Source organism: Saimiri boliviensis, chromosome 7 (assembly GCF_048565385.1).
Source record: "Saimiri boliviensis isolate mSaiBol1 chromosome 7, mSaiBol1.pri, whole genome shotgun sequence".
Taxonomy (NCBI): Eukaryota; Metazoa; Chordata; class Mammalia; order Primates; family Cebidae; genus Saimiri; species Saimiri boliviensis.
This window is the reverse complement of record NC_133455.1, coordinates 122532220-122559357: the sequence shown is the minus strand read 5'-3', so window position 1 is coordinate 122559357 and position 27138 is coordinate 122532220. Positions and strand designations below refer to the sequence as shown.

General features: G+C 48.7%; 1 protein-coding gene and 1 non-coding gene across 2 annotated transcripts; one reads left to right on the top strand and one right to left on the bottom strand.

Moving 5' to 3' along the window:
* Positions 1-5497: 5497 nt before the first annotated feature.
* LOC120360809 (U6 spliceosomal RNA) lies at positions 5498-5600 on the bottom strand. Its single transcript, XR_005577226.1, has one exon. It is a non-coding gene; the product is annotated as a U6 spliceosomal RNA (small nuclear RNA).
* Positions 5601-15605: 10005 nt separating this feature from the next.
* NRIP2 (nuclear receptor interacting protein 2) lies at positions 15606-26591 on the top strand. The gene is made up of 6 exons (XM_003942193.4): positions 15606-15967; positions 20494-20643; positions 23598-23680; positions 23951-24072; positions 24316-24368; positions 24699-26591. The coding sequence occupies exons 1-6, from the start codon at positions 15776-15778 to the stop codon at positions 24789-24791; spliced, it is 693 nt and encodes a 230-aa protein (XP_003942242.3). The 5' UTR covers positions 15606-15775; the 3' UTR covers positions 24792-26591.
* Positions 26592-27138: the final 547 nt, after the last annotated feature.

Here is a 27138-nt window from a genome sequence, read left to right as displayed (position 1 = left end):
GCAATGGGAAGGTGGATGGAGGGGAAGAAGCTGAAATGGGGGACCCTACCTCACCTCCTCCCACCCCCATCACATCCCCATGGTGAGGGTCAGCACCTGCTGGGCTTCTCTTGGCCTCTTGCCCCTGACCTTCTTTGTCTCCATTCTTTCAAGCCCTGCAGGCACTTGGAAATCAAGATACCACAAGGTTCTAACACTGCTTTAACCACTAAGCAGCGATACGACCTCCGGAAAAGCCGCTATTTCATCTGGCTTTCAGGTTCCTCATCTGCACAACGGAGGTCATTAGTTTATACTAAATGGAATACATATAAGAGTATAGGTGAGGGAACTGCAAAGTGTGTGGCACACTGGTGGCCTTCCAAAAGTGAAGCCGTCAATCAGTGTTTATAAAATAAAAATAGTAGGGGCTGAGCGTGGTAGCTTGCACCTGTAATCCCAGCACTTTGGGAGGCCGAGGCAGGTGGGTCACGAGGTCAGGCATTTGAGACCAGCCTGGCCAACATAGCGAAACCCCATCTCTACTAAAAATACAAAAAATTAGCTTGGCATGGTGGTGGGCACCTATAATTCCAGCTACTTGGGAGCCTGAGGCAGGAGAATCACTTGAACCTGGAAGGTGGAGGCTGCAGTGAGAGGAGATTGCACCACTGCACTCCAGCCTGGGCAATGTGCCAGACTCCATCTCAGAAAAATAAAGAAAGAAAGAAAACGAACAAAAATAATAAGTAGATAGAATATTATGTAGCCAGGCCAGGTGTGGTGGCTCACGCCTGTAATCCCAGCACTTTGGGAGGCTGCGGTGGGTGGATCATGAGGTCAGGAGTTTGAGACCAGCTTGGCCAACATGGTGAAACCCTGTCTCTACTAAAAATAACATAAATTAGCTGGGCATGGTGGCAAGTGCCTGTAATCCCAGCTACTCCGGAGGCTGAGGCAGGAGAATCACTTGAACCCAGGAGACAGAGTTTGTGGTGAGCAGAGATTGCGCCACTGCACTCCAGCCTGGGTGAGAGAGCAAGACTCCATCTAAAAAAAAAAAAAAAAAAAAGAAAGAAGACTGTTATGTAGCCATAAGAAGAAATGGAATATTGATAGATTCTACAGTGTGGATAAAACTTGAAAACATCATGCTGAAAGAAGCCAGACGCAAAAGGCCACTCACATGTTGTATAATTTCACCTATATGAGGTACCTAGAATAGGCAAATGTATAGAGACAGAAAGTTGAATAGAAGATACCAGGGGCTCGGAGGAAGGGCATGGGGAGTTACTGTTTAATGGGTACAGAGTGCATTACTCTGTGGGTACATGACTGCATTTATTTATTTTGTTTTGTTTTATTTGAGATAGTTTTGCTTGTTGCCCAGGCGGGAGTGCAATGGCGCGACCTTGGCTCATTGCAACCTTCACCTCCCAGGTTCAAGTGATTCTCCTGCCTCAGCCTTCCTAGTAGCTGGGATTACAGGAGCCTGGTACCATGCCCAGCTAATTTTTTGTATATTTAGTGGGAGACGAGGTTTCACCATGTTGGTCAGGCTGGTCTCAAACTCCTGATCTCAGGTGATCCACCTACCTCAGCCTCCCAAAGTGTCAGGATTACAGGTGTGAGCCACCGTACCCAGAATATGACTGCATTTATGTGAAATGTCTAGAACATGCAAATCCACAGAGCTGGAAACTGAATGATGCTTACCAGATGCTGAAGGAAGACAGAATTTAAAATATTTTAGAACTAGATAGGGGTGGTAGTTGCACAGCATTGTAAATACACTAAAAGCCACTGAATTGTACACTTTAAAATGGTAAATTTCGTGTTATGTGAATTTTATCTAAATTAAAAATTAGGCTGGGCACGGTGGCTCACACCTGTAATCCCAGCACTTTGGGAGGCCGAGGCGGGCGGATCACTAGGTTAAGAGATCGAGACCATCTTGGCCAACATGGTGAAACCCCATCTCTACTAAAAATACAAAAATTAGCCAAGCATGGTGGCATGCACCTGTGGTCCCAGCTACTTGGGAGGCTGAGGTGGAAGAATCACTTGAACGCAGGAGGCAGAGGTTGCAATGAGCCGAGATTGTGCCACTACACTCCAGCCTGGTGACAGAGCAAGACTCCGTCTCAAAAATAAAATAAAATAAATAATTAATTAATTAAAAATAATACATCAGGCCGGGCGCAGTGGCTCAAGCCTGTAATCCTAGCACTTTGGGAGGCCGAGGTGGGTGGATCACAAGGTCAAGAGATCGAGACCATCCTGGTCAACATGGTGAAACCCCGTCTCTACTAAAAATACAAAAAATTAGCTGGGCATGGTGGCGCGGGCCCGTAATCCCAGCTACTCAGGAGGCTGAGGCAGGAGAATTGCCTGAACCCAGGAGGCGGAGGTTGCGGTGAGCCGAGGTCACACCATTGCACTCCAGCCCGGGTAACAAGAGCAAAACTCCGTCTCAAAAAGTAAATAAATAAACAGTACATCAGACTCTTGTAGAGAGTTTCTCACTTTCCTTCTAATGCCGTGTCCATAATTCTCTTACACGGTCCTTCGTTTTGTCCCTCTCTCCACGCTGTCTGTGAGTGTATGTGGGAGGGGCTGTGTGAGAGCAGAACCTGGGGATAAAGGAGCATTTCCTGAGTCCTCCAAGGGAGTGCCAGGGCTCTGGGAATTTGCCCATTCTCCTCACTCTGGATTAGGAATGAGGGTGGAAAGGAGTGTTCCCTCTACATAGGATCCAAAAACGTCAGAGCTGGGCAAGCCATTAGAAAACAAGTCTAAAGCCCTCAGACTTCAGATGGGCAAACTGAAGCCCATGGAGAAGGGACTTACTCTGGACCACAAAACCAGGCAGTCGGCCGGGCACAGTGGCTCACGCCTGTAATCCCAGCACTTTGGGAGGCTGAGGTGGGTGGATCATGAGGTCAGGAGATCAAGACCATCTTGGTCAACATGGTGAAACCCCCTCTCTACTAAAAATACAAAAGTTACCTGGGCATGGTGGTGCACACCTGGTCTCAGCTACTTGGGCAGCTGAGGCAGAAGAATTGCTTGAACCCAGGAGGCGGAGGTTGCAGTGAGCCGAGATTGTGCTATTGCACTCCAGCCTGAGTAACAAGAGCAAAACTCCGTCTCCAAAAAAAAAAAAAAAAAAAGTTAGCTGGGCATGGTGGTGTGCACCTGTAGTCCCAGCTACTCAGGAGGCTGAGGCAGGAGAATTGCTTGAACCCAGGAGGTGGAGGTTGCGGTGAGCCGAGATCGCCCCATTGCACTCCAGCTTGGGTAACAAGAGCGAAACTCTGTCTCAAAAAAACAAAACAAAACAAAACAAAAACCCCGGGGAAGGATGGGAGGGGTCTGCCGAAGCCAGGACTGCAAAGGCCTGTGCTATCATCTGCTTCTCGGGCTACTTGCCACCTCACAGTGAGAGGCCCTGGGCATGGTTAGAGGGTTGGCAAGAAGGTTTAGGGAGTGGGAGGAAGAAAGCTATTGAGATTTTTGAAAACAAGCTGCCTACTCTCTGGCCTTAAGCTAGGGGCGAGCAGAAAGGAAGCTGCACTCACACAGGCTCCTGTCCCAGCACACCCTGCCCACACAGAAGCTCCCAGGCTCAAGTCGGGACCTCATCCCACCCTACCACCTTCCAGCTCTGCTCTCCGGAGCAGCCTCTGCTCTGCAGGAGCATCCTGGCTCTTATCAGGCACCCAGAGACACAGAGGCAAGGCTTCTGGTGCCCCCTGCTCCAGCGGGCCATGGGGGTCTGTGGGACAGCAATAGCACCTACGTATCTTCCATGCCTGGGGACCCCCAGCTGTTTGTGCACCTGTAGTCCCAGCTACTTGGGAGGCTGAAGTAGGAGGATCGCTTGGGCCCAGGAGTTTCAGACTGGCCTGGGGAATATAGTGAGACCCTAAATGAAAAAAAAAAAAATGTAACCACAGCTCAGCCTACATACACTTAGCTGACAACCATGAACAATCATTCCAACCCCACATGCAAATGAACCTAGAGGTTTTTGCTTTTTTGTTTTTTGAGACAAAGTCCTGCTCTGTTACCCAGGCTGGAGTGCAATGGCACGATCTTGGCTCATTGCAACTTCCTCCTCCTGGGTTCAAGCGATTCTCCCTGCCTCAGCCTCCCGAGTACCTGGTATTACAGGTGCCTGCCACCATGCCTGGCTAACATTCATATTTTTAGTAGAGATGGGGTTTCACCATGATGGCCAGGCTGGTCTCAAACTCCTGACCTCAGATGATCCATTTACCTTGGCTTCCCAAAGTGTTGGGATTACAGTAGTGAGCCACTGCGCCTGGCCAAACCTAGAGGTTTTGAAAGCCTTTGGTGGGGTGGGTTAGGGGGTGGTCTCTGCATCTGGATCTGCCTAAAGAACCACTCTTTCACTACAGCTAAAGTGCAGCTCTGAGACGGAAGCAGGGTGAAGGCATGGACACCCCTTTCCCCCACATACCCAGCACTTCACTCCCCAGAACGCTGTGTGCCTTGCTGAATGCCACCAGCTTCGTGGACAATAGTTAACCCCAGCAAAGGAAGCCTTCCCAGACATTTCCAGGCCAACAACTCCCCTCCCGGCACCTCCCCTTCTCCAAGCCTAATCTTGGTGTCATGACCCAAGTTGCTGACGCAAGTTCCTGAGCTGCTGGGAGCCTGAGGAACTGCTGGGCCAGGGAGTCTGGAAGCTGTGGTGACTGGGAACCCCTGGAACTATGGAGGGCCAGCCACGTTGCTAGTCATGCTCTGTCTGCCAGGGTTGTCTCACCTAATTGCCATGCTTCAAAAAGCCCCATAGCTTCTCCTTGAGACGACAAATCTGAGCCCAGATCCCCTGTGCAGATGGCCCCCAACTCACCTTTCAGCTTCCCTGGGACCCTCCGGCCTTTGTTTCTACTCATTGCTGCCTCATTTGCTGGGAGCCCCTTGTCTTCATGCCTCTCTTCCATCACTGAGCCCCGTCCTTAGTTGTGATGCCACCGAGCTGAACACATTTGCTCTTTTCATTACATGGCATAAATAGTGACTGATGCCTACTTGCCATTACAGTTAGTGGCTCCTGTGGCCATAGTTGCTCCACTTATGTTAGTCCGAAGCCAGTTCATTCTCTGCCAGTCCCAGAGCACAGCCTCACAAATGCCGCCGTGCTTGCAAAGAACGTTGCTGTATCTTGTCATTGTCCAAATCCAAGGTAGGCATTTCCATGTGTGGCTTCCTTTAGACAACACTTAAGTTTACTGGGTGTTTATTGAACACTGACACTAGGTATTGTGACATGGTTCCCCAACAATAGTTAGTGACTTCTTTAGCCTGAGTATCACTAGAAAGGGGAGGTCGTGTCCAAACGTGCCAAGTCCTGGCTCAGAGCGTAGGCAAGAAGGGAAAAAAATGCAGGGGAATGGAAGCAGGAAATAAAGTAGATAAAGAGGGAAGAACAGCAGTGCTGAAGGTAGGTCCTGTATGTTTTCCATCTTGGAGACAGTAAACTGAGGCATATCACTTACTCTTTTTTTTTTTTTTTTTCCTGCGCAGGAGCCATGCTAATCTTCCCTGCATCGTTCCAATTTTAGTATATGTGCTGCTGAAGCGAGCACATAACTTACTATTTTTTTAATTTATTTTTTTGAGACAGAGTCTTGTTCTGCTGTCCAGGCTGGAGTGCAGTGGTGTAATGTTGGCTCACTGCAGCTTCTGCCTCCTTGGTTCAGGTGATTCTCCTGCCTCAGCTTCCCAAGTAGCTGGGATTACAAGCACACACCACCACGCCAGGCTAATTTTTGCATTTTTAGTAGAGACGGGGTTTCACCACATTGGACAGGCTGGTCTCAAACTCCTGACCTCATGTGATCTGCCCACCTCAACCTCCCAAAGTGCTGGAATTACAGGCATGAGCCATCATGCCCCGCCTTATTTTATTTTATTTATTTATTTATTTATTTATTTTTGAGACGGAGTTTTACTCTTATTACTCAGGCTGGAGTGCAATGGCGCAATCTCGGCTCACTGCAACCTCCGCCTCCTGGGTTCAGGCAATTCTCCTGCCTCAGCCTCCTGAGTAGCTGGGATTACAGGCACTCGCCACCATGCCCAGCTAATTTTTTGTATTTTTTTTAGTAGAGACGGGGTTTCACCATGTTGACCAGGATGGTCTAGATCTCTTGACCTCGTGATCCACCCGCCTTGGCCTCCCAAAGTGCTGGTATTACAGGCTTGAGCCACCGCGCCCGGCTATTTTATTTTTTTTTGAGACAGGGTCTCGCGCTGTCACCCAGGCTGGAGTATAGTGGTGTGATCTTGGCTCATTGCAACCTCTGCCTCTCAGGCTCAAGCAATCCTCCCCACTTGAGTAGCTGGGACCACAAGCATGTGCCACCACGCTTGGCTATTTTTGTTGTTCTTGTTGTTGTATTTTTAGTAGAGATGGGGTTTCACCATGTTGTTCAGGCTGGTCTTGAACTCGTGAGCTCAAGAGATCCTCTCTCCTTACCCTCCTAAAGTCCTGGGATTACAGGTGTGAGCCACTGTGCCTGGCCTAATTTACTATTGTTTGCTATTCTGCCTCATTTAAACTTCACACCAACTCTACAGATAATGTGCTATTTCATTTTTACAGATGAAGAAATAAATGCCAAAAGATTAAGCACTTCACTCAAGGTCACCCAGCTAGTACAGAAACAGAGTTGGAACTCTTTTTTTTTTTTTTTCTTGAGATGAAGTCTTGCTCCATCACCGAGGCTGGAGCGTAGTGGCGCAATCTCAGCTCACTGTAACTTTCACCAGAGGGTTCAAGCATTCTCCTGCCTCAGCTTCCTGAGTAGCGGGGACTCCATAGGCGTGGGCCACCACGTCTGGATAATTTTTGTATTTTTAGTAGAGACAGGGTTTTGCCATGTTGGCCAGGTTGGTCTCGAACTCCTGACCTCAGGTGAGCTGCCCCACCTCAGCCTCCCAAAGTGCTGGGATTACAGGTGTGAGCCACCACACCCAGCCATGAGTTGGAACTCTTTTTTTTTTTTTTTTTTTTGAGACGGAGTTTCGCTCTTGTTACCCAGGCTGGAGTGCAATGGTGTGATCTCGGCTCACTGCAACCTCTGCCTCCTGGGTTCAGGCAATTCTCCTGCCTCAGCCTCCTGAGTAGCTCGGATTACAGGCATGTGCCACCATGCCCAGCTACTTTTTTGTATTTTTAGTAGAGACGGGGTTTCACCATGTTGACCAGGATGGTCTTGATCTCTTGACCTCGTGATCCACCCGCCTCGGCCTCCCAAAGTGCTGGGATTACAGGTGTGAGCCACCGCACCCGGCCATGTTGGAACTCTTGACCAAGCTCCTCTGAGTTCACTAGGCTATGCTTAGGCTGCTTTCATCAATAGAGACAAAATAATTGACCTCTTCGTGCCTTGGTTTTGCCATCCATGAAATAGCTGAATCATCCTAGTGTGACAAATATGAGATGTTGTCCTAGCCTGGTAGTCTTTGGAAGATCCACCTCTTTGGGATGGCAGTAGGGAGCTGTGCCCTCCTGGCAACACAGGGTGCCTGGGGACCTTGCTGGACAGGAGAATTCTGGAAAACAACCTCATTCCTGTCTTCAGCAGATCTGACGGGCCCAGAGGAGAAAGCCTGAAATAGAACTGGCTGCCCTTATGGGTTCAAGAGAGCTGTTTGTTTAGCTCTGAATAACCCATTCTATAAAGAATATTCTGGGAATTTCCTTATGTGGCAGGGCACTGGACTGGGTGATTTCACTGGGCCAGAGGAACTCTCCTCTCTATCCCCAGCAGCAGAGACAAGAATTGGCACTATGCAGCCTTGAGCAGTGAATGTTGAAAACATGGAAAGATCTTTGAAGTCATGAACTGCTGTCACAAGGAAGGTGGGATACAGTTCATCTCTATTTCTGCCAGGCTTGGATAAGAGGGCAGGGACTTTGAATATAGCCACAGGGAGTTAGATTTTAAAAAGAACTTACTGATAGAATCTCAGTTCTGTCAGGATAGAGGAAAGGAGCTGTGGAATCTATTTAGATCAGGGCTCTCCAACAGAAATATAATGGAGCAACATATATAATTAACAGTTTTTGTCTGTTTGTTTTGAGACAGGGTCTCACTCTCTCTCCCAGGCTTGAGTGCAGTGGCACGATCTCAGCTCACTGTAGCCTCTACCTCCTGGGCTCAAGCAAGCCCCTGCCTCAGCCGCCTGAGTAGCTGGAACTACAGGCGCATGTCACCATGCTTGGCTGAATTTTTATTTATTTATTTATTTATTTATTTATTTATTTATTTATTTAGGAGACGGAGTTTCACTCTTGTTACCCAGGCTGGAGTGCAATGGTGCGATCTCGGCTCACTGCAACCTCTGCCTCCTGGGTTTAGGGAATTCTCCTTCCTCAGCCTCCTGAGTAGCTGGGATTACAGGCGTGCACCACCATGCCCAGCTAATTTTTTTTGTATTTTTAGTAGAGACGGGGTTTCACCATGTTGACCACGATGGTCTTGATCTCTTGACCTTGTGATCCACCCGCCTCAGCCTCCCAAAGTGCTGGGTTTACAGGCGTGAGCCACCGCGCCCGGCCGACTGAATTTTTTTTTAGTAGAGATGAGGTCTCAGTATGTTACCCACATTGGTCTTAAACTCCTGGCCTCAGGTGATCCTCCTGCCTTTCAAAGTGCTGGGATCACAGGCTTGAGCCACCACACCAGGCCTAAAAAATTTCTTACCTATTTTCTTTAAAAAGAAACAAGTGAAATTAATTTTTATTATAACATTGTTATGATTATGATTATGATTTTTTTTTTTTAGATGGAGTTTCACTCTTGTTGCCCAGGCTGGAGCACAATGGTGGGATCTCGGCTCACCACAACCTTTGCCTCCTGGGTTCAAGCAATTCTCCTGCCTCAGCCTCCCGAGTAGCTGGGATTACAGGCATGTGCCATCACACCTGGCTACTTTTGTATTTTTAGTAGAGATGGAGTTTCTCCATGTTGGTCAGGCTGTTCTCAAACTCCCAACCTCAGGTAATCCTCCTACCTCAGCCTCCCATAGTGCTGGGATTATAGGCGCGAGCCACCACACCCACACCCACCACACCCAGGCAGGTCTGGGGACATAGGAGGACAGTCCCAGGCTACCTTGTCTTACCTGCACTCTTCTCCCTGTCTGTGGCAATCCTCCAGGTGTCTGCATGGCCCTCTCCATAATGACCTTTGCGTAAATGTCATTGTTTCTAACAGAGCCATTCTGCCCAGCTCAACTCCATCAATCTCTCTTCTTACCCTGCTTTCTTTCCCTGTTTTTTCCAAAAAAAAAAAAAAAAAAAAAAAAAATCATATTTGGGTTTTATTTAGAATTATATTAAATTTATGGACAAATTGGGGAAGAAATTAATCCGTGTGTGTGTGTGTGTGTGTGTGTGTGTGTGTGTGTGTGTGTTTAAGACGGGGTTTCACCATATTGGTCAGGCTGGTCTTGAACTCCCGACCTCAGGTGATCCGTGCCCGTCTTGGCCTCCAAAGTGTTTGGATTACAGGCGTGAGCCACCACGCCCGGCTTTTTTTTTTTTTTTTTTTTTTTTTTTTAAGACAGAATCTCACTCTGTCTCCCAGGTTGGAGTGCAATGACACAATTTCAGCTCATTTCAACTTGACTCCAACTCCCAAGTTCAAGTGATTTTCATCCCTCAGCCTTCCAAGTAGCTGGGACTACAGGCATGAGCCACCATGCCTGGTTATTTTTTTATTTTTATTTTTGTATTTTTAGTAGAGATGGGTTTTCACCATGTTGGCCAGGCTGGTCTTGAACTCCTGGCCTCAGGTGATCCACCCACCACCATGCCCAGCCATCTTTATGATGTTGAACCTTCCTATTCATAAACCTGGTAGATCTTGCCATTTTTTTCTCTTAGATTCGGTAGGTACATGTGCAGGTCTGTTATGAGGTACGCTGGATGGTGCTGAGGTTTGGACAGAGAGTGAACACAGTGCTCAACAGGAAGTTTTCTCCTCTCTTTCCTTCCCTGCTTTTGGAGTCCCCAGTATCCACTGCTCCCATTTTTGTGTCCATTTGTACTCACTGTTTAGCTCCTGCTTATCAGTGAAAACGTGTAATAGTTGATTTTCTGTTTCTGGGTTAATTTGCTTAGGATAATGGCTTCCAGCTGCATTTATGTTGCTGCAAAGGACATGATTTTGTCATTTTTTTTTTTTATGGCTCCATAGTATTCCATGGTGTATTTTCTCACCGCCACCTGAGCTTATACGTTTAGTTGTTCATTGTCTGCCTTCTCCATTAGAATGTGAACTCAGTGAGGGCGGAGACCTCATCTGGCTCACCACTGTGCACCCACAGCTTAGCTCAGTGTTCAGTATATAATTGGTGCTCAATAAATACTTTCTTCTGAAAAAAAAAAAAATTCATACAGAGAAGAATCAATGCAGTGACAGAGCCATATTTCACACTTCCATTTTTTCTCTCAGATTTCTGAATTTAGATCCATTTACTTCAGAGAATAACAGACATTTTCCAAGTGTCTTGGATGAGAATACCTTCACTTCTTTTTTTATTTTTTTATTTTATTTTTTGTTTCTTACCTTCACTTCTTTTATTCCTACAAATTCAGATTGGCTTAATCTTCCTGAATAGTTAGAAGAAGTTTCTTCCCCTTCTGTATCATTATTAGGGATCAAATAAGTTATTCTTTGTTAACTAATTTTTTTTTTTTTTTTTTTTTTTTTACAGAGTTTCACCTCGTTGCTGAGGCTGGAGTGCACTGTCATAATCTCGGCTCACTGTAACCTCCGCCTCCCAGGTTCAAGCGATTCCCCCACTTCAGCCTTCCAAGTAGCTGGGATTACAGGTGTGTGCCACCATATCGGGCTAATTTTTGTATTTTTAGTACAGATGGGGTTTCATCATATTGGCCAGGCTGGTCTCGAACTCTTGATCTCAAGTGATCCACTTATTTCAGCCTCCCAAAGTGCTGGGATTACCGGCGTGAGCCACTGCGCCCGGCCAAATTTTTTTTGGCCGGGCGCAGTGGCTCACGCCGGTAATCCCAGCACTTTGGAGGCCAAGGCGGGCAGATCATCTCAAGTTGGGAGTTCAAGACCAGCCTGACCAACATGGTGAAATCCCGTCTTTACATTTTACAAAAAGAAAAATTTTTTTAAAAAATTCTGTTAGGTAAAAATAATGATAAGGGGAGGAAACTGCGGTGTTATGGGCAAGGCCAGACAACTCAGCTAGCCTCACAACATTCTCTACCATGATAGCAAAGGGGTCTCACAGTCCTGAAGAAAGATCTCAGAGCTCTGTATTGCTAGAACAATATACCCCATTCTCCTCGCAATCTGGCGGAAGGACAGAGATCCTTTGTATTTACAAAGGAAGAAAACAAGAAGGCAAGAGAGATTCTCCTTACTGCTGAGTCTGCCCCAAGACAGTAGTGAGACAGTACTCGCTTGGGTCACAGAACATGGGGGCCAACTCTCTTCCTACTCCACAGCTACATTCCAGAGAACGGCATTTTCTGAGCACAGGTGGTCCCCAGGGCCAGGCAACAAAGGCCTTATCAGACCAACTGGAAAAGAGAAGCTGGTGTCTCCAAACCCACTTCAAACTCCAAACTTCAAAGTTTCCATTCTCTGCGCCAGGCACATTTTATTTTTCCCTGGGTTGCAGTGTGCAGACCTGAGCTCACCTAAGAGCCTGGGACAGCCCATCCATGTCGGCAGCCTGGTTCCCTAGAGCCGTCTCATCCTTGTGAGTTGATAATTTAGCATGGCTCCCCGAAGCAGGCCTTAGTACAGGACTCTGATGATGCTGAAGAATTTTCAAACCAAAGGAATGAATTGCCAAGAATAAAGCAAGTTGGAGGAGATGCTTTTCAGCTTGAGGCCTGCCCAGCATCACACTGTGTGTCACTCGATAATCTCTCAATTACATATTATACAGTTAATCCTGTTGAAACGACTATAGGAACTCAGCAAAATAAGTCAGAAGATCCTCTTTGACCTCTATCCCAAGCAAACATCACCATATGATATGTCAAGGCATGGGAGGGAGCTGGAAAGTTCCACTAAAGCTAAGTCCAAATAAAGCCGGGCTCTGGGTGGGACGAACCCTGAGCAATGGCATCCTGCTAGTTTGCTTTTCTTTCCACGTCTATCACCTCTGTCAGTATTCTCCTTAGGCAGTGTCAAGTGAACAGAACTTGAGGGGTAGAACACAAGCGTTTGACAACGTGCTCTGCCATATGATAACTGAATCTTGGGCATATTTTCTAAGAATTTTTTTCTTTTAGAGACAGTGTCGCTCTGTCACCCAGGTTGGAGTGCAGTGGTGCCATCATAGCTCACTGCAGTCTCAAATTCCTGGACTCAAGTGATCCTCTCACCTCAGCTTCCTAAGTAGCCGAGACTATAGGTACATGTCACCACACCTGGCTAATTTGTAAATGTTTTGTTTTGTTTTTGAGACAGAGTTCCACTCTTGTTGCCCAGGCTGGAGGGCAATGGAGCCATCTTGGCTCACTACAACCTTCCCTTCCCGGCTTCAAGCCATTCTCCTGCTTCAGCCTCCCAAGTAGCTGGGATTACGGACATATGCTACCATGCCCAGCTAATTTTTAGTGTTTTTAGTAGAGACAGGGTTTCACCATGTTGGTCAGTTTGGTCTTGAATTCCTCACCTCAGGTGATCCATTTGCCTTGGCCTCCCAAAGTGCTGGGATTACAAGCATGAGCCACCACCCCAGCCATGGTTTTTTTTTTTTTTTTTTTTTTTTTTTTTTTGAGATGAAGTCTTGCTCTGTCACCCAGGCTGGAGTGCAGTGGTGCAATCTCAGCTCACTGCAACCTCCACCTCCCAGGTCTAAGCGATTCTCTTGCCTCAGCCTCCTGAGAAGCTGGGACCACAGGCATGTGCCACCACTCTCGGTTAATTTTTTGTAGTTTTATTAGGGATGGGGCTTCACTGTGTTAGCCAGGATGGTCTTGATCTCCACCAGCTTCGGCCTCCCAAAGTGTTGGGATTACAGGCGTGAGCCACCGCGCCCAGTCAACTTCCTCCTTTTAATAAGAACATAGGATTAGGCTCATCCCAATGTCCTCATCCTAACTTCACTGTATCTGTAAAGACCCTAACTCCAAATGAGGTTGAATTCTGAGGTACTAGGGGTTAGGGTGTTAACATACATTTGTGGGGGGTGAAGGAAACGATTCAACCCATAACACTTACTTTTCTTACCTCTAAATTGGGATTAGAATAAAACATTTCTTCATATAATTGCAGTGGTTATGAAAGTATCTCAAAGAGGCTTGGTTCCTAGAAGCTCAGTGGACATCTGGGTTGTCTGAATGTGCCTGTGCCTTGGAACTGTCTGGGTCAGACTGCACCTGTAGGGCTCAGGGCTCAGGGTGGGTAATCATCCTGTGAGTGTCCAATACAGGTAAACAGGTGCTTGGCCAATGCATGTCTCTGATGGTGAAGACGTTTAAAGGCTGGAGAGAAAAATCTGCTGATAAGCCAGAAAAAGTCTGATAGCAAGTGCTGGAGAGGTTGTGGAACCTCAGGAGCCCCCATGGAAGTTGTCTGAGCATGCACTGGTACAAACACTCTGGCAATATGCCAAAAAGGCAAAGCTGTATATGGGAGCAATCCCACTCTTAGGTGTAGGCGTATACTCTAGAGAAATGCCTACATAGGTGCCCCAGGAGATGTGTGTAAAAAAATTCATAGCAGCATTGTTAGACCTAAAAACGAAAAATAACTTACATTTTCTCAATGTGCTACAAGCATATAGTGGGATACTATGCTACACAGCAGGTAAAGTCAATTAAAGAGTTAGGCAAATAGCACGGATGAACCTCACTAACAAATATTGAGCAAAAAAGAGCAGATTGTAGAGGGGTGGCGGGAGCGGAAAAAAAAAAAGAGCAGACTGCAGAAGAATAAAGACAATGAGTAGGGCAAAACCAATGATATATTGCTTAGAATGCATATGTAAGTAATCGCATAAATAATGTAAGGAAGTATGAGCATGATAAACGCCAGGTTCAGCAGGCAGAAGTGGAAGTGCACAGAGAGCTTCAACAGCTGATTTTTTAAATTGCATTTTAGGTTTTGGGGTACATGTGAAGAACATGCAAGATCGCTGCATAGGTACACACGTGGCAGTGTGATTCGCTGCCTTCCTCCCCCTCACCTATATCTGGCATTTCTCCCCATGCTATCTCTCCCCAACTCCCACCCCCCCGCTGTCCCTCCCCTATTTCCCCCCAACAGACCCCAGTGTGTAGTGCTTCCCTCCCTGTGTCCATGTGTTCTCATCGTTCAACACCCGCGTGAGTGAGAACATGCGGTGTTTGATTTTCTGTTCTTGTGTCAAGTTTGCTGAGAATGATGGTTCCCAGGTTCATCCATGTCCCTACAGAGGACATGAACTCATCGTTTTTTATGGTTGCATAATATTCCATAGTGTATATGTGCCACATTTTCCCTGTCCAGTCTATCATCGATGGGCATTTGGGTTGGTTCCAGGTCTTTGCTATTGTAAACAGTGAGCAGCTGATTTTTTTAAACTGGTGATGAGTAAAGAGTCTTGGTTATCTTACTCTTTATAACTTCTGTATGTTTGAAATATAACTTTTTTTTTTTTCTTTTTGAGACAGTCTTGTTCCGTTGCCAGGCGCCAGGCTGGAGTGTAGTGGCGTGATCTCAGCTCACTGCAACCTCCGCCTCCTGGGTTCAAGCAATTTTCCTGCCTTCAGCCTCCCAAGTAGCTGGGACTACAAGTGTGTGCCACCACGCCCAGCTAATTTTTGTATTTTTAATAGAGACAGGATTTCACCATGTTGGCCAGGATGGTCTCAATCTCCTGACCTCGTGATCCACCCGCCTTGGCCTCCCAAAGTGCTGGTATTACAGGCATGAGCCACCGCGCCAGGTCAAAATATAATATTTTTTAAAGAGCCAGGACTTGAGGAGAGTCATATAAAGGAGACTGAGATACCGGGGGACAATTTCTACTCATGGGAAGATTCAGAGCTGTTCCTGCCATCCCCTGGAACCCAGAATCCAGAGAAAATTTGCTAGACTGACATCTGCTAGGCAGGAGGGAAGAGACCCTGCAAGGTAAAGCTAGGGGGATGAAAGGAGGGAAGGACACTCCTGTTGCCTCTCTTTGATCTGAATCCAGTTACTGGCCTGCACGCCAGCCCTGGGCTGCAGAGAAGGTCAGGCAGAAGAAACGGCTGGGCAGCCCGGGGGAGCCTGGGAGGGATGCAGAGAAGGGCTGGGGCCACACACGTAGGGAGGTGCACTCTGGCTGCCGCCCCCACACAGTGACAGGCGCTTCCTTGCAAACCACCTGGCACGGGCACCCTGACAGTTTACAGCACTGTTTCTCTCTCTCTCTCTCTCTCTCTCTCTCTCACACACACACACACACACACACACACACACACACACACACACACACACGCCCCGTCACCGCCTGCTCTGACCAGGACCCCAGCGTTGGGGACGTGGCCAAGTCTGCCAGCTGTGGGCCCTGCCAACCCTCCCTCTCTTCTAGGACTGGGTTTTTCCAGCCAGAGTCTCACTCCCTCTACAGCAATCTCGGGAAACTAAAGACCGACGCGGCTGCTCCTGCACGGTATTTCTCCCCTCTTTCCCTCCCGCGAGACCCTCCTGTTGGGAGGAGAGGCAGGCAGGAAGCAGCAGAGAGGCCCCCGCTGAGCAGCCCCAGGCTCGCTCCTCCGGCAGGGGCCATGAGCACCAAGCAGGAGGCCAGGAGGGATGCGGGAGAAGCCAGGACCAGCGGGCAGGAGGCACAGCTTCGGGACCGAGCCCACCTGAGCCAGCAGCGCCGGCTCAAACAAGCCACTCAGTTCCTGCACAAGGACTCAGCCGATCTGCTCCCGCTGGACTCCCTCAAGAGGCTGGGCACCTCCAAGGACTTGGTGAGGCACCCCCTTCCCCTCCAGCGTCCCCCGGCCCTTTCCTTCCACTTCCCAGATCCCGAGCGGCAGTGGCAGGACATAAAGCGCAGACCCTCAGCGTTCAGGTCTTGCTCCCTTACTGCGACGGGGAGAGGTCATCCTGCCAACTCGAGGCTCTTCACTGGCAATGTTCCTATGGTTCAGTGGCTCTGAGGGGGGTCCTACTCTCATTGCTCGGCTTCCTCGACATTTTCCTCTCGTGGCCCAAAACTTGAGGGTGGCGAGGAGCTAGGCTGTTTGGGAGTGGGGGCTTACGGGAACACGGGAACCCTCTAGAGTGTTCACTGAAAATCGGGAGGACCTGGAGGACTGGCCAGTTTAGGGTTGTGACCTCCTGCTCCTCCTGAACCACAGATTTCCTCTAACGGGTCTGTCCATTCATTTGCCCCTTTTCTTCAGAATCAAAGCATTGGCGGGGGTCGGGGGTTCCTCCATCCTTCCCAGGGCATCAGGGTTTTGCGTGGCTCTTGCCAGGGGTCCCTGGCCACCTCAAGCGCTGCTCCCCCACGCCTAAGTGGAATGGACCTTCCAGGCTCCTCTCCTCCCATCTGTCTGCAGCAGCTTTAGCCTCAGAGAAACGGGGCAGGGGAGTAACAGTGAGGAGGTGAGTGGGCGGGGGACAATTGCAGATTCAGGCAGTGCTGACCAGCGGGGCTGCGGGGCCACTTGGCTTGGGATCAGATCCTGGCTCTGCCACTTACTACCTTGGGCAATTGACTTTACGTCTCCGTGCCTCAGTTTCTACATCTGTTAAATTAGAATAAAATTAATAGTATCTCCCTCATAGGACTGTTGGGAGAGCTGTTAGAGCTAATACATATAAAGTGCTTAGAACAGTGCCGATCGCAGGCACTACCTCAATGCTATTACTATTCCCCCAGCTACTATTGCATTTAGTCTGATAAATATACCTGGCCTCTGACCCATGGAAGAGAGGAAGTCCTTTGTAGAAAGGCTTCAGAGCACTGGGTTCCCTGACCCCTCTCCTAGTCTGAGAAGAGGTACTCAACCAGGCCTGGCCGAGATGTTGGAAGCATGTCTGCAGGCCTGCACTCCATCAGCTGCTTCTCCCCAGGAACCTGAAGGCCAATTACCTTTCCTGACCTAGCTTCACCTTTCCAGACTCCTCTCAGCCTGGGTTGCCCCCAGCAGGACCCCAGCCCAGAGGCCTGGCCACTCTCTAGGTCCCAATGAGGAAAAAAGACTGTACTGAGACTTCAATTCAGGGAACTGCCAGGGCCCGATTCCTCCTTGCAGTGGCAGCAAGCACAGCTGAAAAACAGGCATGGAGCCGGGAAGCGAGTTCTTTGGCTCTCAATGGCTAGAACCTACTGGGGAACAGCCTACATCTGTTTGGCCCAGGAGAATGTGCTCTACAGACACTGCTATCCCAGACCGGCAGGTCCTGCCTTCTGATGAGAAAGCCCTGGGCTTTTCACCGCTCCCTTCTGCCTAGGATCTCCCCAGCTGATCTCTAGCAGTTACCTCCTGTGGCTTTGGGAGGGAAGGCACAACTGGTAGGAGAGACCCTATCGTCTCCCTCCCTGGGATGGCTGTGGAGCCAACTGCACAACAGTGAGAGAGGTCTGAAAGCTGTGTCTATCGTGGGAAGGTGGAAGATGAGAAATGCAGAGCCAGTCTCTCCAACCAGGCCCAGAACTCACTGCACTTTTCCCAGCGCTGGGTCTCCTGCTGCCAGTTTTGCTGCCAGGAGCAACCCCAAGGGCCTCATTAATCTAAGGGAAGAAAAACACTCCCAGGCTCCCAAGGAGAGAGGGCAGGTGGAGGGGTGTGTAGAGCCTAGGGGAAGAGTCAGTCTGCAGCAACCATTTATTGAGTGCCTACTAGATGCTGAGCCATGCCCTGGGATATAAAGATGAGTGAGATACTCAAGGACTCTCCAGGCTGATGGGGGAGTAAAATCCATACATAACATTTGTAAGCATGGCAAAGGGACCCCAGCCTGGGGTGTATGAAGAGAGGAGCATGGAGAGCTCAGACAGGGTATCCTGGAGGAGGTACCTCCTGCATTAATTATAGGATGTACACGGAATCCCAAACTTAAGATACAAACTCTGGGCTGTGCCTCCCCTTCAAAAGCTTGGGCTCTAGCATGTAAGCAATGCAGGGTAGGGTTGCGGGGGGTGGTGGGGGTCTTTGATGCTTTTTTTTTTTTTTTTTTTTTTTGAGACGGAGTTTCGCTCTTGTTACCCAGGCTGGAGTGCAATGGCGCGATCTCGGCTCACCGCAACCTCCGCCTCCTGGGTTCAAGCAATTCTCCTGCCTCAGCCTCCTGAGTAGCTGGGATTACAGGCACGCACCACCATGCCCAGCTAATTTTTAGTATTTTTAGTAGAGACGGGGTTTCACCATGTTGACCAGGATGGTCTCGATCTCTCGACCTCGTGATCCACCCACCTCGGCCTCCCAAAGTGCTGGGATTACAGGCTTGAGCCACCGCGCCCGGCCTTTTGATGCATTTTAAACAAGGGAGTATGCCAGGCGAGATGGCTCACACCTGTAACCCAAAACTTTGGGAGGCTGAGGCAGGCAGATCACCTGAGATCAGGAGTTCAAGACCAGCCTAACCAACATGGTGAAACCTGTCTCCACTAAAAATACAAAAATTAGCTGGATGTGGTGGCAGGTGCCTGTAATCCCAGTTACTCAGGAGGCTGAGGCAGGAGAATTGCTTGAACCCAGGAGGCAGAGGTTGCAATCAGCTGAGATTGTGCCACTGCACTCCAGCCTGGGTGACACAGCAAGACTCCATCTCAAAAAAAAAAAAAGAAAAGAAAAGAAAAAAAAAAGGAGTACATGGTTAGTTTTTTTTTTTTTAATTTTTTTAAAGACGGGGTTTCACCATGTTGGTCAGACTGGTCTTGAAACTCCAGATCTCAGGTGATTCGCCTGCCTTAGCCTCACAGAGTGCTGGGATTACAGGTGTGAGCCACCGTGTCTGGCCCCATGGTTAGTTTTATGTTTTACTTTGGTGCTTCTCAAACTTTAACCTGCACATGCTGTGCATGAATCACCTGGGGATCTTGTCACAATGAAACATCTGATTCAGTAGTTATGGGAGTATACATTTTAAAGAAACTTCGAAATCATGTTCAAGTTGCTGATCCAAGGACCACAGTTTAGAGTAGCAAGGTTTTTAGCTTGCTTCCAGTCTGAAGCTCCGAGCAGATGTATTTGAAAGGCAACAGAACTGGAGGCAGATTCTTATGAACTTAGGAAGGTGTTCCAGGCATCCACGAGAGCTGTGGGGAGTCTGGAATGCAGGCAGTAACAGAAAGGAAGGATGGAAGCCAGGCAGTGTAGTATACACCTGTGGTCCCAGTTGCTCAGGAGGCTGAGGCTGGAGAATGCCTTGAGCCAAGGAATTAGAGCCCAGTCTGGGCAGCACAGCAAGATCCCACCTTGAAAGAAAAGAAGACAAAAGAAAGAAGAGAGAGAGAGAGAAAGGAGGGACAGATTGATTCCAGACAAAAGGCAAAACTTGCAGAATTTGGGAAGTGATTAGATGGGAACGGGAGTAGTTTCAGATGAGGGACAGGTCAAAGATGACTCCCAACATCAGTTCTTTTTTTTTTTTTTTTTTTTTTAAATAAGACGGGGTTTCACCATGTTGGTCAGGCTGTTGAATTCCTGACCTCAGGTGATCCACCTGCCTTGGCCTCCAAAGTGCTTGGATTATAGGCGCATCAGTTCTTAGGAATTTTTTTTTTTTTTTTTTTTTTTTTTTGAGACAGAGTCTTGCTCTGTCACCCAGACTGGAGTGCCGTGGTGTGATCTTGGCTCACTGCAACCTCTGCCTTCCAGGTTCAAGTGATTGTCCCACGTCAGCCTCCCAAGTAGTCGGGACTACAGGCACACACCACCATGCCCAGCTACTTTCTGTATTTTTAGTATAAGAGTGGTTTCACCATGTTGGCCAGGCTGGTCTCGAACTCCTGACCTCAAGTGATCCACCCACCTCGGCCTCCCAAAGTGCTGGGATTGCAGGCGTGAGCCACTGTGCCTGGCCTAGTTCTTTAATTTCTTACTTCTTTTCATCACACCACCAACCCTGGGGTCTGCAGCCCACTGAAGGATAAAATCAGAGGGGAAGGAAAAAAAAAAAAAAACAAAAAACTCCTAGTTAAAAAAAATGTTAATTTGAGACAAAATTTCCCCTCAGCATACAAGTTCCTGAAATGTCTCTTTGGCCACTAAGTCAGTTTAATTTAGAGACCATTCTCCTCTTCCCAATTCTTCACTGCCAAGCAATCTATTGGTGTCCCAGAAAAATGGCATGATTTGATACCGGGGCTCACTCTGCGCTCATTACTTAACTGCTGGGACCCTAGGGTAAGCTCCTAGGGTAAAGCTCAGGTCTAGGGTGGGGTTGGGGGAGCATCCTGGGATACCTAAGTCGGGTAACTGAGCAGCCTGGATATCTGGGTTTAGAACTGTATACCTTCATTGTTTTGTGATGGAGCCAGCAGCCACACAGTGTGATCCAAAGACGCCTGGTGGAGGGAAACCCGAATCGGCTTCAGGGAGAGTCTCCCCCTATGCAGGCCTTGATTCATGGCCAGGAGAGCAGGAAGACCAGCAAGACAGACAGTCCAGCTCTTCTGGTCAACTGCAAGGTGAGAAGCCTCCCAGGGACGCACTTTCATTAACCCTGCCTGTGGCTCACTTCACCTGCTCTCCTTTCTGCCCTGATGGGAGGGGAAGGGAGGGAGAAAGGGTACCTCTCTCCCTAGCCTGGACCTAACCATGTGACCAATCCTCTACCTCCTTCCTCCTTGCCTCAACCCATCTTCCCTCTGTGCAATTCCATCTGTCACCACCATTACTCTACCCCCCTTCCTTGGTCGAAATACAGTACTCAAATGTAAGTGAGTACTCCTCAGTGTGCTCTACACAGATGAATGGTGTGTGTGCACGGATAATGTAATTCTGGAAGAAACGCATATGTAAGGCATTGGGCCTGTGGTCCTAGTTCTTAAGAACTTTGATTATCTTAAGAACAAGGATCATGGCCGGGCGCGGTGGCTCAAGCCTGTAATCCCAGCACTTTGGGAGGCCGAGGCGGGTGGATCACCAGGTCAAGAGATTGAGACCATCCTGGTCAACATGGTGAAACCCCGTCTCTACTAAAAACACAAAAAATTAGCTGGGCATGGTGGCGCGTGCCTGTAATCTCAGCTACTCGGGAGGCTGAGGCAGGAGAATTGCCTGAACCCAGGAGGCGGAGGTTGCGGTGAGCCGAGATCGCGCCATTGCACTCCAGCCTGGGTAACAAGAGCGAAACTCCGTCTCAAAAAAAAAAAAAAAAAAAAAAAAAAAAAAGAACAAGGATCATCTCTGATCATCATTTCACCACTCAGTGACTACTGAAACATTCCCAACAAATTCCCACTCACCGTCTTTGCTCTGTGCTGCTTATCCCTGCATTGCTCTTCTTGCTCTCCAATCGTTCTGCGTCTACATTCTGTAAGCTTTCAAATCCCAGTTCAGATGTTACCTCCTTCTTGAAACCTTTTCTGATTTCCCCAGTAGGAAACAGCCTTTCCTCCCTCCCAACTTCTAAGGCATGCATGCTACTCACATCCTTTTATTCTGTTTTGAGATGGAGTCTCATTCTGTTGCTCAGGCTGGGGTACCGTGGCACAACCTTGGGTCACTGCAACCTCCACCTCATGGGTTCAAGAGATTCTCCTGCCGCAGCCTCTCAAGTAGCTGGGACTACAGGTGCATGCCACCATGCCTGGCTAATTTTTGTATTGTTAGTAGAGATGGGGTTTCACCATATTGGCCAGGATGGTCTCAAATTCCTGACCTCATGATCCACCCGCCTTGGCCTCCCAAAGTGTTGGGATTATAGGCGTGACCTACTGCACCGGCTCCTTTTATTTTTTATTTTTATTTTTTTTGAGACGGAGTTTCGCTCTTGTTACCCAGGCTGGAGTGCAATGGCGCGATCTCGGCTCACCGCAACCTCCGCCTCCTGGGTTCGGGCAATTCTCCTGCCTCAGCCTCCTGAGTAGCTGGGGTTACAGGCACGCGCCACCATGCCCAGCTAATTTTTTTGTATTTTTAGTAGAGACGGGGTTTCACCACGTTGACCAGGATGGTCTCGATCTCTTGACCTCGTGATCCACCTGCCTCGGCCTCCCAAAGTGCTGGGATTACAGGCTTGAGCCACCGCGCCCGGCCCTTTTATTTTTTACTTAGAGACAGGGTCTCAGTCTGTCACCCAGGCTGGAGTACAGTGGCATGATCACAGCTCATTGCAGCCTCAATCTCACGGACTCAAGCGATCCTCCCACCTCAGCCTTCTGAGTAGCTGAAATTACAAATGTGTGCTACCACGCCTGGCTAAATTTTTTTTGTTGTTTTAGTAGAGATAGGGGTTTCACCACGTTGGCCAAGCTGGTCTCGAACTCCTGGCCTCAAGCAATCCTTCCACCTTGGCCTCCCAAAGTGCTTGGATTATAGGCGTGAGTCACTGGGCCAGGCCACTCACATCCTTTCATAGACCTTAAAACTTTTGTCATGTAGTAGAGTTATATTTTACTTCCTTTAGACACCTAAACAGCATTCATTGATGTACCTTCCAGTAACATCTTATAGTAGATACTCAATGAATGTCTGGAATGAGAAAATGACATGTGCACATCCAAGTGTATATCAAAATGTCTGTGTATCTCCTAAAGTGAACGTGTTCTCCTTTGTTTCCAGTGGTGAACTTCTTGGTTACTGCATCTGAGTTTCCTAAAAGGGGATTCCAGTCTTCTCATCCTTCCTCTATTCCTAACCTGGAGTTTTCAAACCAGACCATGAAACTCCCAAGGATTCCTCTAAACAAATAAATCACCATGTCTCCATTTCTGGCACATCTTCCCCAAACTTATGAACTCATCACATATAACTCTACTTTTTTTCTTTTTCTTTTCTTTTCGAGACGGAGTTTCGCTCTTGTTACCCAGGCTGGAGTGCATATGGCGCGATCTCGGCTCACCGCAACCTCCGCCTCCTGGGTTCAGGCAATTCTCCTGCCTCAGCCTCCTGAGTAGCTGGGATTATAGGCACGCACCACCATGCCCAGCTAATTTTTTGTATTTTTAGTAGAGACGGGGTTTCACTATGTTGACCAGGTTGGTCTCGATCTCTCGACCTCGTGATCCACCCGCCTCGGCCTCCCAAAGTGCTGGGATTACAGGCTTGAGCCACCGCGCCCAGCCTTAACTCTACTTTTTTCTTTTCCCATTTTATTTTTTGTAGAGACAGGGTCTTGCTATGTTGCCTAGGCTGGTTTTAAACTCCTGGTTTCAAGTGATCCTCTTGCCTCAGCCTTCCAAAGTGTTGAACTACAGGCATGAGCCACCGCACCTGGCCCACTTCCTTTTTTGATTTCTTTATCTGGGAGTTTTGCCCCTATTGTATGAGTCTCATAAAAGCCAGTTTTAAAGACAGTTACTTTTATCCCCTCATTTCTAAAAGGGAATCATCGATGGGCTGGGAAAATGAAGGCTCCAATCCCAACCCAGTCTCCTAGGGACTCACTCACTGATCCACCGCAATCCCTCTTTCTTAGTGCCAGGACCAGCTGCTTAGAGTGGCCGTGGACACAGGCACCCAACACAATCAGATCTCTGCTGGCTGTCTCAGCCGTCTGGGGTAAGAGTGTGGCCCAAACAAGCAACTGGGGGACAGGGTTTCTTTTTGGGGTGATGAAAATATTCTCAAATTAGATAGTGATGATAGATGCATATTTTACCTCAATAAAGCTGTTATCTAACAAAAGAGTGGCTAGAAGATTCTGGCAGAGAAGACAAGGACTTAGATCCCACGGGGGGGTCAGGGGTTGGAGGTGAACCCATAGCAGAGAGGGACATCTGCTGATTAATGGGGGCTGTGGTAGCCATAACCCTTGCTTCCCAACCACAGGTTAGAGAAAAGGGTCCTAAGAGCCTCAGCTGAGGACCTGGCCTCTGGGTCCCCAACCCAGGTGGAGCAGCTGGAGCTACAGGTGGGGCAGGAGACTGTGGTGTGCTCGGCACAGGTGGTGGGTAAGTCTCCCCTTCTGCAACAGCCCTGGTGCTCACCTCTCACCTTTCTCTTCAGGGTGGGCCAAAGGCAGAGACTTTCAGCCCCTGCAGCAAAAGGAGTCCCCAGAGATGTTCTATCCCTTATCTCTGTGCCGACGTCCTTGAACCTGGGGATGGGGTGGGCAGAGAAGGAGCAAGGGCTGAGAAAAGGGCACCAGTGACCAAGGGGCACCTTCAGCTTCTGTTTTCAAATGGTTCCTGCAGATGTTGAGAGTCCTGAATTCTGCCTGGGCCTGCAGACTCTGCTTTCTCTCAAGGTAAGGCACCCACACTCAGGGCCTGATCCAAAGCACTGGGGAAAAAGTAGTAGAAGGCACAAGTATGGAAGCCTGGACCAGGTTCTGATGAGAGTGAATTAGAGATGGGCAATTCTCGCCTTGTTTCCTTAGAGATTCCTTACTTACCACCAAGTGAAAAATCAAGAGAACTGTGTCATTCTCCTCCAACAGGAGTCTAGGGAAATGGGGATAGGAGAAGAGCAAAAGGCAGGTGGAAGCTGTGGGAAGTGGGAGGGGGAACAAATGGAGAAGGCTGGGAGGCAGGTGACAGGCTGAGGTGACCTGGCATGACTGCTCTACACCCCACAGTGCTGCATTGACCTGGAGCACAGAGTGCTGCGGCTGAAAGCCCCGTTCTCAGAGCTGCCCTTCCTACCTTTGTACCAGGAACCTGGCCAGTGACTGCAGTCTCAGTCAGTCCCCAGAGGGAAAGACCTTGACTCAGGGGAAGAGGTGTGTGGGGAAAGGAAGCTCTTGGAGCCAGGTAGCTGGGGACTACGGTGTCTGCCCTTTGAATCACCACCCTGGCCCCTGCTGTCCCATTTCTCCCTGCCGGCCACATTTCTCTCTGCTTCTTGGCAGCTGTCCGTCCTACTCCCCAGGAAGAGTCTTCACTAGAGGGACCCTGATGCCAGGATTCTGATTCATTTCCCTCCCAAGAAAAGTGAAGCCAAATCAGGACCACAGATAGGAACCTAAGTAAAACAGGGTGCCTGCTTGGCCTGGGTCGAAGGCTCTGCTGACTGCTGTCCTTGCCCACTACCCAATCTCACCCCAAACATAACTCATCTTCCCACACCACCAAGTCTCTCACCACAAATTATCTCTTACAACTAGACTGCCATGCCTCACCAACCTGGGTCCCCGGACCTCCTGCAGTCTGCCTCTTAGATTCTGTACACATCTGCTCACAGTTGAGGAGGGGGAAGAAACATTAAACAGAATTCAATACAAGGCAAGGGAGTTAGTACAGGAAGGTCCATTATTAGTTACTTTTCTGGGGCTACAAATGTCTGAAGCCAGTTACTGTCTGAGTACCCTGTGCAAAACCTTAGACATACTTCTGCTATTAACACTAAGTATTTATCCTCCATCTGCTTTTTGTACCCACCAAGCCCCTGAACTTTGGGTGTGTGTGGAAAAGCCTCATAGAGAACTGCTCCTATGAAGTAGACAGGATAGTGAGGTTGTCAGCACTCAGACTTAACCTATTCAGTATTCCTTCTGATTTCTAGAACTATCCACCTCATTAGGCCTTCTCCCTATCCCCAACTCTGGTCTCTTGAGCTTAAGCTTGCCTTTTCCTGGAATCAGTGGCTTTCTAAACCCCTGCCAGGCTTTGCCAAAGCAAAAAGACGGAGGTGTTTTTTTTTTTTTTTAAGTTTGGAGTCTTGTCAGGAGACAGAGGCTTTTTGAATTCACTGTGAAGCGAAGAATCCAAACCTTAAGAAGCCACACCCTTGAGAGTCTTTCTGGCTGGTTTGAGTCTCTCAAATCATGGGTTAGGAGTAAGGCTGGGTGCAATAGCTCACACCTATAATCCCAGCACTTTGGGAGGCTCAAGTGGGCAGATCATTAGAGGTCAGGAGTTTGAGACCAGCCTCGGTAATATGGCAAAACCCCATCTCTACTAAAAAAATACAAAAATTAGCCAGGCGTGGTGGTGCGCATCTGTAATCCCAGCTACTTGGAAGGCTGAGGCACAAGAGTTGCTTGAACCTGGGAGATGGGGGTTGTAGTGAGCCAAGTTCGTGCCACTGCACTCCAGCCTGGGTGAAAGACCCTGTCTCCAAAAACAAACAAAAAGAAGGAGCAGAGAAAGACAGTGGTATAGCTAACCTGAATAGTGGAACTGGGACCCTTGGGCTGAAACAAGTCTTGAGCCTGGGGTAGACTGAGTTACAGAAGAACCGGGATACAAGGAGCTGCCCCTGACACCTGGCCTGATCTTTCTCAGCTGTCTGCCCTGTCTTTAGAAGGAAAGGAGAGGGGCTCACTTACCACGTCTACCACAGAACCTGGTCTCAAAATCCTCAAAGCTTCCCTCTCCCTCACGGCCTTGCTCCGCAAGGTCCGCTTTCCTGGGTCTTGGCCTGGGCCTTTCCTTGTCTGGCTCCTGCTGCTTCTGTAACCGCAGACCCCAGGCCCAGCGGCAAGCCCTCGGCTCAGCTGCTTCTCTACCGGAATAAACTCTTGTTTCTCTATGTCGATGATCTTCTGTGGTCTTCCTTTCTGCCTATCAAGAGCTGAATGATAACTCTGCCCATTGTCCCTTACAGAAAGGAAATGTAACGGTGGGCCCGCACTCAGGCTGACCCATCTGACTAGGGTCAATATAATTGAGAGCAATGGTTTTCTTTTTTTCTTTTTTTTTTTTCTTTTTTGAGACGGAGTTTCGCTCTTGTTACCCAGGCTGGAGTGCAATGGCATGATCTCAGCTCACCGCAACCTTTGCCTCCTGGGTTCAGGCAATTCTCCTGCCTCAGCCTCCTGAGTAGCTGGGATTACAGGCACGCGCCACCATGCCCAGCTAATTTTTTGTATTTTTAGTAGAGACGGGGTTTCACTATGTTGAACGGGATGGTCTCGATCTCTTGACCTCGTGATCCACCCGCCTCGGCCTCCCAAAGTGCTGGGATTACAGGCTTGAGCCACCGCGCCCGGCGAGAGCAATGGTTTTCAAGCTCCTCTGACTGCAGCTTACCACAGCAGGAATGCAGTTTACACAGTACTCAGTATACACATGCAA

What these genes read in the sequence shown, in the direction of transcription:
- NRIP2 (XM_003942193.4), top strand. Translation starts at nt 15,776, where the DNA reads ATGAGCACCAAGCAGGAGGCCAGGAGGGATGCGGGAGAAGCCAGGACC. An exon ending in CTCTTCTGGTCAACTGCAAG is followed by an intron (nt 20,644 to 23,597) that starts GTGAGAAGCCTC and finishes CCTCTTTCTTAG; the next exon opens with TGCCAGGACCAGCTGCTTAG. An exon ending in GGCTGTCTCAGCCGTCTGGG is followed by an intron (nt 23,681 to 23,950) that starts GTAAGAGTGTGG and finishes TCCCAACCACAG; the next exon opens with GTTAGAGAAAAGGGTCCTAA.